At 42.6% G+C, this 12,129-nt stretch overlaps 1 protein-coding gene across 2 annotated transcripts in view; it reads right to left on the bottom strand.

Annotated features, from left to right (window-relative positions):
• The window catches only part of GRK4 (G protein-coupled receptor kinase 4), a 217,605-nt gene that overhangs the window by 74,221 nt on the left and 131,255 nt on the right, over positions 1-12,129 (bottom strand). For both annotated transcript variants that reach the window (XM_073647535.1, XM_073647544.1), the window contains exon 4: positions 9,275-9,352. In XM_073647535.1, coding sequence (XP_073503636.1) covers positions 9,275-9,352 — 78 coding nt within the window. The remainder of the gene's footprint in view (positions 1-9,274; positions 9,353-12,129) is intronic.

The following is a 12,129-nucleotide window of genomic DNA, read 5'->3' as shown; positions in this document are numbered from 1 at the left end:
GCCGGATCCCTACTTGCTGCATTACACATCGTACTACACTGCATTCATTCGACGGAGAGAGGCCATCAAAGAGATCTCTTCTGCGCTACACTGGAACCCTACTCAGCACATTCTCCGGAAACTAGAGATGCCAAACACTAATTGCTGCTTCTAGCAAATTTATTATATACACCAGAGGTGACGCACATCACAGTGAACAGGCTGAGTGATTACCGGTTTGGGGGAAGGGAGTGAATTAAGTAGATTTTTACATTTAATAAAGAAAACTCACTATTTTTATAGCCCCATAGTAGGATACCTCTTCCACAGGATACAAAAAAATTGTCCAAACCTACAATTTCAACAAGACTAGACAACTATCGTAAGTGTAAATCAGCCTTCCGACTCCACCGCAACGGCAGATGTTGGGGGAGAAAAGAATCAGATAAGCTGAATTTCATAATTCCATCCTTGTGGTCTAACGGGAGATTGGAATCTGCCATGGTGACTTGATCTGTAGGAAGATAGCTTGATATGATCAAGATAATGGCGGACAAGATCTAAAGGGTTGCTAGTCTTCCTCTTAGCCTTGCACCTCTCCTTCTATTCTTCTGACCATGATGTCCTTCTCTAGTGATTGCTCTCTTCGTATGATGTGTCCAAAGTAGGCAAGTCATAGTTTGGTAATCCTTGCTTCGAGTGACATCTCTGTCTTGATTTGTTCCAAGATTGATTTGTTTGTTCTTCTTACCATTCATGGTATTGTTAACATCCATCTCCAGCACCACATTTCGAAGACGGCGGTTCATCTGTCTTGTTCCTTTATTGTCCAGGTTTTGCATCCGTATGTCACCACAGAAAAGACCAAACTATGAACGAGCAGTGTCATTGTGGCCAGTGAAATGTTCCCTAATACGAAGACCTTGTCCAGTGACTTCATTGCTGATTTGCCCATAGCTATTTATCTATTGACTTCCAGTGTCATCGCTGCATCTTAAGTGATCAACAATTTGAGTAGGTTGAAGTCCTTTACAACTTCAAGTTTGTTGCTGTCCATCTCAAACGTGTCCTGGTCGGACCTAGCAGTAGTCAATATCTTTGTATTCTGTGTGCGTGCGCAATAGCTGTCGCCAAAAAAGCAATGTTTGGATACCTTAATGGACCAATAAGGGAGAGCAAAAAACTTTTTTTCACACCGCAGCCGATCCAGTGGTCAAATTATCAAATTAGGGTTCACACCCGATATTAGTTTGAGGGGGAGCTGTGCAACTTCAATTTCTGAAGCGTTTATTTTTTTATCTTGTGGGGAATAAGGTTTAATGGATTAAACCCAAAAGAAAAGATCTAACTGAAAATCAAAATGAAAAAAATATATATATATCCTAGAGAAACACAAGTTGTATTATTGTCCTTGTGGAGAGTATTTATGTGAACACGAGTGCAGGACAGAGGACGTCATATCAGCCAAGTGGAATGTGCTTCAGTTTACAATATGGTATTTTCATACTTAGATTTTTGACCCTGAGTGCACGCAATTGCATCTCAGATTACCACCAGAAAAAAAAAAATATTATCCAAATTGTGCACTTTATAACGAAAAATAAAATATATACAAGCTACACACCTACCACAATCTGCATTTTCTTTGTAATTTCTCTTTTGGGTAATAGTTTGTGAGCTTTGATTTGGAGCCAAACTTTGAAAAACACACTCAAAATTAATTTCCTGTTGCTGTTGTATTTGGCTAAAAACATCTGGTTAGTATTTCGCAGGACTTGGAGGGTGAATTATAGACGAGAGTCACAACGTTCCACGATGTGGAGAGTAAAGCGTGGCCTGAGGAGGCATCAGAACTAAAGTGGACAGATTATAATCACACAAGAGAAAGGCTCTCGGGCCTGAAACGAGGACTAGGGAGGTCACTGCAGCCTGGCTGATGATGTCATTTCATATAACACACACAGCCATCCAACCGCCTGGGCATCAAAGCCACTGGTAAAGTGTTAAGTCCACTGTTAAGGTTCCAATATACATTAGCTATTTGTTGGCCGAATGACCACTGGGCCGACAGTTTTCTCTCCCGACTTTTCTGTTTACAGGAAGGTTCAGCCGAGAGTTAGGCTATGTCCACACGTTACATAGAGAGTAGACCCCAAATTTCTCTAGCAGAGGCATAACTTCAAGTTAGCTGAAAATCAGCAGGTCAGATCTTCTCTCCTTAGACATCATCTTGCCATTAGATCCCATCTTAATGATGAGACAAAACTAAACCCTGTGGAGCAATCAAAAGCATGACCTCAGGAATCTTTCTATTAATTAAAATTTTACTATTTTAATAAATTACACCACTACAGATAAATGCAAAAAAAAAACAAGAGGGGGGTGGGAAGTTTTAGAGGAGCCTAAATGATGCAGATCATATTTTTTCAAAGACCAAAATGGTTGCTGGATCGTTAAAGTTGTTGTCCTTGCTAGCCAACAGCCCAAAAAGTTTTGCGAAAGTTAAAACAATTTAAAGTGGTTTTACGGGCACAATTAAAAATTGTTAAACATTTTTAGCTCACCTTTAGCCCATGAAACCATCCTTATGGCTTGCTGTAATTTATATATTGCACTTCCTGCCAGCTCTCGGATTGTGCCTCTAGACCAGACCTGGGCAAAGTGCCAGTGGACCAACAGAGCTGAAGGTCTAAAAACAGTGACCAATGGGCGGCACCATACTGACTCCCTCTCCCACCCGGCGTCCCGAAGTCACCACTATCTGCATCCTCAGGATGCAGGTAGCAGTGAATACAGTGGTGGAGGAAGGGGCCGTCTGCTCCCTTCTGCCATTCAGCGTGTATGACAGACAGCAGACGTGATGATGTCACTACATAGAGTCTGCAGTGCGGAGCATCAGGGCACACAGCTAAGATTGGTGCAGAGCGCCAGGGGAACGGGAGGGAGGAGTCGGTGTATGTGTTTTGGGGGTTTATCTTTATGTGTGAGAACTCATACTATTTACAGGAGCATTATGTGGAGACTCAAACTTTATATTAGGAAGGCTGTATGGGCTCATACTGTATTTTGGGAGGCTCTGGAGGCTCATACTGTATAAAGAGGGAGGTGCTGTGTTTGGGATCATACTGTATATAGCGTTTGTGAGGGGCTCATACTGTATATAGAGGGCTGTGTTTGGGAACATACTGTATATAGAAAGGCTTTGTGTGGTGGGCTGTGTGTGCATTCAAGGTAGTATATAGGGAGAGTTACATACTTATTTCTGCTCAATGTTAAATGATATTAATTATAATTATTATACACTGCTCAAAAAAATAAAGGGAACACTTAAACAACAGAATATAACTCCAAGTAGATCAAACTTGTGTGAAATCAAACTGTCCACTTAGGAAGCAACACTGATTGACAATCAATTTCACATGCTGTTGTGTAAATGGAATAGACAATAGATGGAAATTATTAGCAATTATCAAGACACCCTCAATAAAGGAGTGGTTCTGCAGGTGGGGACCACAGACCACATCTCAGTACCAATGCTTTCTGGCTGATGTTTTGGTCACGTTTGAATGTTGGTTGTGCTTTCACAATCATGTTAGCATGAGAGGGACTCTACAACCCACAGAAGTTGATCAGGTAGTGCAGCTCATCCAGGATGGCATATCAATAAGAGCTGTGGCAAGAAGGTTTGCTTTGTCTGTCAGCGTAGTGTCCAGAGGCTGGAGGCGCTACCAGGAGACAGGCCAGTACACTAGGAGACGTGGAGGGGGCTGTAGGAGGGCAACAACCCAGCAGCAGGACTGCTAACTCCGCCCTTGTGCAAGGAGGAACAGGAAGAGCACTGCCAGAGCCCTGCAAAATAACCTCCAGCAGGCCACAAATGTGCATGTGTCTGCACAAATGGTTAGAAACCGACTCCATGAGGGTGGTATGAGGGCCCGACGTCCACAGATGGGGGTTGTGCTCACAGCCCAACACCGTGCAGGACGCTTGGCATTTTCCACAGAACACCAGGATTGGCAAAGCCGCCACTGGCGCCCTGTGCTCTTCACAGATGAAAGCAGGTTCACACTGAGCACATGTGACAGACATGACAGAGTCTGGAGACGCCGTGGAGAGCGATCTGCTGCCTGCAACACCCTTCAGCATGACCGGTTTGGCAGTGGCTCAGTAATGGTGTGTGGTGGCGCTTCTTCGGAGGGCCGCACAGCCCTCCATGTGCTTGTCAGAGGTAGCCTGACTGCCATTAGGTACCGAGATGAGATCCTCAGACCCTTTGTGAGACCATATACTGGTGCGGTTGGCCCTGGGTTCCTCCTAACACAGGACAATGCCAGACCTCATGTGGTTGGAGTGTGTCAGCAGTTCCTGCAAGATGAAGGCATTGAAGCAATGGACTGACCCGCCCGTTCCACAGACCTGAATCCGATTGAGCACATCTGGGACATCATGTATCGCTCCAACCTCAACATCACGTTGCACCACAGTCTGTCCAGGAGTTGGTGGATTCTTTAGTCCAGGTCTGGGAGGAGATCCCACAGGAGACCATCCGCAACCTCATCAGGAGCATGCCCAGGCGTTGTAGGGGGGTCATACAGGCACGTGAAGGCCACACACAATACTGAGCCTCATTTTGACTTGTTTTAAGGACATCAAAGTTGGATGAGCTGATAGTGTGTTTTTCCACTTTAATTTTGGGGGTGACTCCAAATCCAGGCCTTCATTTATTAACAAATTTGATTTCCATTGATGATTTTTGTGTGATTTTGTTGTCCGCACATTCAACTTTGTACAGAACAAAGTATTCAATGAGAATATTTCATTCATTCAGATCTAGGATGTGTTATTTGAGTGTTCCCTTTATTTTTTTTGAGCAGTGTATATTAATTGTATGTTCACATTAATTTCAGTCTATGGGTCGGCCCACCACAACTGTCACAATCTCTCATGTAGTCACTCGGAAAAATTAAAATTTCACCCATGCTCTACACCAGGGTTCCCCAACTCCAGTCCTCAAGGCCCACCAACAGGTCATGTTTTCAGGATTTCCTTAGTATTACACAGGTGATAATTCCATCACCTGCACAGGCAACAATCCCATCACCTGTGCAATACTAAGGAAATCCTGAAAACATGACCTGTTGGTGGGCCTTGAGGACTGGAGTTGGGGAACCCTGCTCTACACTACCTTTATTAGGAGATGGAGCTTTATCGGTCACACAGCTTCCACAATTAGTGCCCCCCCTCTCCACCTGTAAAGCACCATCCGGAAACTCCTATATAGTCTCAAGATGGATAAATCACTGCACACTTTCTCTTTCCCAACATTACTCCTATTTCAACTAGTATACACCATCCCGAGACTCTCCTGTAGTTTGTAAGGTTTCCACAGACACCAAGCCGAATCTGAGTTCTGTAAAGTAGCAATAAGCAATATAACATATTAAATTTATCATGTAATCTAGCACTCTAAAACCACAGCTTCATCTTCTCTGACCAAAGTCACAAGTTGGTAAGATTACTAGTTCTGTGTGGAGCCTGTGTGTTCTTCCTGGGCACACCAACATTCACTGTAAGCTTGCGAGGATCCTAGGCCACGCCCCCAATGACGTTCATTCAGAGCTGACTGCAGAGCTGCTGGCTGAGCCCTTCAAAGCACAGACAAAAAATCTTTACTCTGTTCTTTGAGCTGCGACAGCTCAGGAACAGAGCAGAATTTTAACAGCAAGTACATAATGAAGTATCTTCATTTCTGATAGACTTTACAATGCTATAATAATCTGAGTACCCTGAAAACCCCTTTAAGAGTTTTTCAGCCATTGACAAATAAAACGACTAATTCATTACCTTTAGGTCGCCCTTGACTCATGGAAATTAGTGGAGACTAAAGTTGCTATTATTTCCTTTGGATCCAGCACATTTTATGGGTTAGTATTTTACATTTTTTTTATTACAAGGTGTAAAATGCCTGAAGCACGGTCTAAGAGGTTTCCACAAGGGTTTACATCTAATTAATGATTTTACCATATGTTAGTGTATTAGTGCCCTCAACAGCAAATGAAAACTACTTGAGACTATGAGTCACCTCCTCAAGATTGTTCACGGGATTCCTCTAACCACACAGTAGCAGCAATGACAGCTGGGCATCAATAAACACCTCCGGGTACTTCCAGTTTGTGGTGGAACAAAACCGCTGACCTCTCAAATCAATGTCAAGGGCAAAGGCATTGGTATTTCAATGTTGCAACAGATACAATCAGCCCAACTATGTCACACTCTTAACTTTACTTGGAGTATTCTTCAGTCCTGGAAAGTTCTGGCCGCGAGGGCATTAAATAAAAGGGGATTCCACAAGACCGGATTTTCTGCCAAGTCAATCTGACATGTCTGAATCTGATGTTAATGGAGATCAGAATGCACATGTGGCCGCCACACCATTAAATCACTCAAAATTACGGAAACCTACAAGTGCTCTCAGTCCTTGAAATGTAGCAGCCATGCTTACATGACTTGTTCTGGACATCTGCTTCTCACTTATGTGTCCCCTTAGGACATGTCTGACAGACAGAAAAAAAAAAAAGAATTAAAGCAAGCTTTACACATTGGGCTCCTGTGGAATACAAGTAAAATTCAGCTCCGCACAAATCCATTTTTAAATAGATTTTTTTTTCAACAGTATAAAATTGCAAGCTGTGACTGCCTGATACATTGCGAGAGAAGCACTCAATTATAGATTAATCAAATATTTAGGCTCCTCAAATTAAAGTTTGGGTCAGAAAAATATTTATAGAAGTCACGGAGAAGTAACGATTTAGACCATATCCTGCCCTCCCTCCTCATACATGTCCGTACATCAACACCGCAGTCCAGGCCATCGCAACCCAAGTCATCTTCTGAAAGTTTCCATCCATTTGAATGCAGTTAGACATTAAAAAATGTATATTAAGATAAGTCATGCAATTAGTACAGAGAACCACCGCGAAGGGTACAGCTACATGGATTCTAATGGGAGAACTGGAAACAAGCTTCTCGAAAGTGCACCTAGAGTAATCCACTGGAAAAATGTAATGAATTCGGCGCCTCTTCTAAGTGTCGTGTACAAAACGCCAGCATTTATGGTTAATTTGACAACCCGTCCCACCCAGAATCCTTCCATTTCTGAGGAGCCGAGTCAAACTGCTGAAAAATACCAACAGTCACTAAATTTTTGCGTTGTGCAAAAATGTAGCAACTTTTCAAAGCTTTTACCCAAATTTTCCAGCATAAAAGGTGAATCGGCCTCTTAGGCTTTAAATCTAAGGGTGTATTCTAAAGTTTCAAAGAAAGAATCAGAGGATTTTTCATAATCATAAATGGGTAAAATTGCAAAATGCTTGGAAAACAATTTTACTGTGTACTGCAGCAAGCTGCATAGTTAGAGGCAGGGCTGTGGAGTCAGTAAGCCAAACCTCCGACCCCAACTCCACAACTCCAACTCCCTCATACATGGCTCATGTTTAAGTGATAAATTTACTGTAGCACAGATTCAGCTCAGCTAAAAGTCTAGACCCTTAGATCAGGAATAGGACAGACATTTATAAGACTTTTCATAACTTTACCAAATTCTTCTGAAAAAAATATTCCCCACAAACTGCACTGAACTACTGTACCCAATTTATTATATATTTTAGGAGTTGGAGTCGGTCCATTTTATACCGACTCAGATTCCGACTCCACCAAAATGGACACCGACTCTAACTCCACAGCCCTGGTTAGAGGTGGCCAGTTTCCCATGATAGGAGAGCAGCGCTTACAAACTTTATTGAGCTTGCGAGCATTGTATTGAAGATGGCCGCATCTGGCCTGCATCCAAGCCCTTGTGTTCCTCTGATGCTACAAAGGCAAAACTGCCTCTGCTTGCAGCATCAATCAGGCCATGTTCGGGCCAGAGGAACAGCCAACCCACCTGCCGGAATAGTCAGGAGAGCAACGCCCCAGGGTAAGCGGGAAGCCTGGAGGCAAAGCAATAGTGCTGCCTTCCATATCACTGCTCCGTATCTCTGTGCTTTGGCTTCAGCAGTGACAACACTACTACCGTGCACATCACCACTGCAGCCAATCACTGAGCTCAGTAGCTCTGCTGATGTAGACTGCGCAAACTGCTGAATTCAGTGATTGGCAGCAACAGTGATATGCCGTTGTACTCATGTCGCCACCGCTGCAGTCAGAACACAAAGACCGATGCAGCAGTGGGAAGCCGGTGCTGGACTAGAGTTAAGTGATCATCTGTACGCATATCCAATCATTTGGGGTCCACTTTTCTAAAATTGGAAAACCCCTTTAAATTGGTGTAGACCTTTACTTCCTTCTTTCTCAGGGATATTAAAGAACTAGTAGCTGTCTGTAAAGACAACTAAGGTCCTGTTATTACTGCAGCCTAGGCATTAGTGAAGCAGATGGTAATGACTGCTTAGTGTAGCTTTACTATGTGTGGTACACAACAGGCATAAGGCAGCAGCTTGGGAATTCTCAGTAAATGTCATTTTATAGCAATCAAGGATAGGATCTGTACAGAATTTTACAGCCGGCCACATTTGAAAAGATGAGGTGCTTTTTTATGGGTGGAGGTTACTAGGTCATTTCTCCTTCTGCAGGGTTATTTTGGGGTGGTTTGAGTTGGTAGGTGAGAAATTATTAATGGTGCATGTTACTGCAACTACAAATACAGGGAGTCCATCACACAATCCAGTCTCCAGCAGGAGAGGCGACTTGTTTTTTTATAGATTTTTTTAACCAACATTTACCTTGCCGGCCACCCGGTCCTCTTCTTTGCACACCACATCTCTGGCCTCTTCACTATATGCCAGGACTCACCATCGAGACCATGTAACATGCAGTGAGCTCCGGCCTATACACGGACGTAAGTCTTGGCCTGCCGGAGAGGTATTGGTGGAAAAAAGATGACCAAATGGCATGTGGCGCGCATCGGGGCGGCCGGAGAGGTCAATGGTATTTTTTTTTTTTCCTAGGTCCTGTTCCAACTTGCGGGTTAAGAACAAACCTACAGAACTTATCAATTTTGTAACCCGGGAACTGCCTGTATAGAAACTAATAAAACGACTTGTCAATTAGAAAGAAGAAAAATGCAACACCACAAATATCTACATTTCAAAAGGCAAAAACCCCACAAAGGATCTAAGAAAAACAAACGCTTCAAGAAATATACAATCTGGCACTATGGAATGGTATATTATGTTAAAAATTGGCAAAAATTGATAAAGTATATGAGCAAGTGTTGGATAAATTAAAAGTGACTCACCCCATTATTGAAGTAGGTATCTAAAACCTTGAGACCATGATCTTTGCGCTTCTCGTCTGACGCCACCTCATACTCTGCCTAAATAGGAAAACATTCAAGTTTATTGGTTTAAACCAAAAAGCATCATAAAAAAATAAATAATAATAATCATAGACAGTCGTAATATTTAGTTAAAAGAAAGAAAAATAAAATAAAACACCCTTTATACTCTGGGTAGGAGTTAAAAGAGAATGAGATTGCTGACCACCTACTAGACTCTTCTCTCATATGCTTAACACCTGCAAAAAGGAGGTGTATGCAACATATTCCAGGCCTACAGATGGTTGTACTAGACTTTGTTTAGATTATAATGGCTAAAGGTTGACTAGCAGAAATGTATACAGTCAGGCCGTTATAGAACAGGCTGTCATACAGATCCGAAAATTGAAGCATAGCCCTAAAAGACAAATGTAGCTGTAGAGCAAGGTCAATAAAACATTACAGCCCACACTCCCACTATGAAGACAGGCATTAATATAATTGATAATGAATTTCACTTAAGAGGACTGTTTAAAAAAAAACTCTTTGCTCTGATGTACAATAAAGAAAATGTAGGACTATAATCAAAAAAGCCCCAGTATATCATCATTAAAGCGGCTGTATGATTTTTCTTTTTTTCTTTAACTTTTCGTAGTCAGAAGCGTGTCCAGATCAGATGTCTACTCGAGACATATGACACAAATCAGCGGTGATCGGTAGAGAGATCTGGCACCAAGTGTTCAATTTGCCTGTAGCTCCACCGCAGGAAAAATGAGGCATTACACATTTCCAATTCAAATTAATGTGTTGGTCATTTATATATGGATGTGCCGAGTCCTCCACAGCAAGAGATGTTTTTTTTATCGCTGACAATGTAAAGGTTTGTCCAGGATTCTGATATTGGTGGCCCATCCTTGTGGCCCATATAGATGGGCCAATCTTAGCTCATTAATGAGCAGCAATCGACTTTCTGCAAGTCGTTCAGAGCTCACTTAATGAGACCTTTATGATCAATGAAAACCGATGGGAATATAATTGAGGCGAGCAAAATTCTGGTTCAGCAGTCAGGTCAGTATTTTGCAGTCATTGGATGGGAGCCTTACGAACAACCTTCTATCAGTTGGCATCCCCGGCTCTTATTTGACTACCCAGCCTGGTGCAATGTCATGCATGTGGCACACTGCAATAATGATGACGTTGTGCAAGGCCCGCAAATCAAAAGAGGAGCCAAAAATGTGGCCAGGCAGGCGGCGGTTCGCAGGGCTCCCTTTGCTGGTCCGGTGAACCGCCTTCTACCTGCTGGCATATGTGGCTCCTCTTCTGATTTGCCGGCCTACAGCAATATCATTGAGCGTCACACCACAATGGTGACATCACGCCAAGTCAACTAATCAAAAGAGGAGCCAGGGATGCCGGCAGACAGGAGGCAGTTTGCAGGGCCACGGAGTACTGACCTGACTACGGTACCATGGTAATGCAAATCAATTCACTTATCAGTATAACAAAATGATTGTTGTTGGATTCATTCTGTCGACATACGGCATCATATTGTTGGCAGCACATCCCCTGTTTACACTGGGTGATGTGCTGCTGATAACTAACATTTTTATGCCGGCAGGAACTATCTGATCAGCTAATGACTGAGCATTTTTCTCATGGTGTGCTCATCGCCAGCATATTAACGAAAGATTATAATTGTGAACAAGCGTTCTTCTAAATGCTTTTTTGCCGATTGGCTCATCTAAATGGACCACTGATATAGTTCATAAATATAAAATTGGTGGAGGAACGACGCCTGGTGTCCCATTCGATGAGCTACTAGCAGGTAACGTGGCAGAAGGATCTACAAATAGTCCTGGGATACTACAAGTTAGTTCCCAATTGTGGGACCATCTAGCGGCTAATCGGTGGAAGTGTCGGGTGTTGGATCCGATATTGATGACCTATCCAAAAAATAGTCTATCAAAGAGTCCTGGAAATCCCCTTTATGGAAGGACCGCCATAAAGAAATTCCTAATAGGGTAGAGCAAAACAAACCTTATGTGAATCTGACATCTACCGGCTGCAGCCATTTCAGTGGTAATACTAGCACTGATCCCGTGATGACATCTCCAGAGTAACTAAATTAACTTTGCCTTGTTTTGGGAACGTTTACAACAGATAAATGTGTTTTGTGAGGAAACGTTGGAGCAGTGTTTAAGAAATGCCCCCAAAAAATGTGCATAGAGGCCAAACTTCTGGAGGACATCCAGTCCTGAGCTGATGGGAACACACAAGACTAAGCAACATTACATATTCTTGACTAAATCTACAAAACTAATAAACGTATGCTGAATCATTAAATAGCCGTTCAAGGCATGTGTATCCAGCACAACAACTTAACGGAGGTAAAACTAAGGAACTGACGGGCCAAGTGCAAAGATTTAAAGGGTGACCTTCATTACAAGTAATTCCATGTTTCAGGGAGGGGGAGAAAAATCATGTCAAATATCACTTGAAATGTCAAGTATAACTAATTGAAATAAAACATAAAAACCATATCAAGCACTGCCAAGATCAGAGGTCAGATTTTTTTCTCACTGTCATTAGTCATTACAATGTTTTTCTGACCCCTAGCCACACAGTTGGCCAAGCCTTTTCCTAATGAGTTATTCCCACAATTGCACTATTTTTCACAAACCACAGAAAAAGCGTGATAATATAGCTTGGTAATATAGAGACTAATCCCAGCAAAGTTTCCTTCTTGTACCTTCACATAGCAGAATGGGAGGTCCTATTCATAATGTGCTAAAACTGCATTTCCCCTGCTTCTCCTCAGTGCTGCAGACCCCTCCCTC

Source organism: Phyllobates terribilis, unplaced genomic scaffold, assembly GCF_046119375.1.
Source record: "Phyllobates terribilis strain yellow unplaced genomic scaffold, ASM4611937v1 Scaffold_1__5_contigs__length_1240528914, whole genome shotgun sequence".
NCBI lineage: Eukaryota > Metazoa > Chordata > Amphibia > Anura > Dendrobatidae > Phyllobates > Phyllobates terribilis.
Note: the sequence above shows the minus strand (reverse complement) of the source record. Positions and strands in the feature narration are given on the sequence as shown.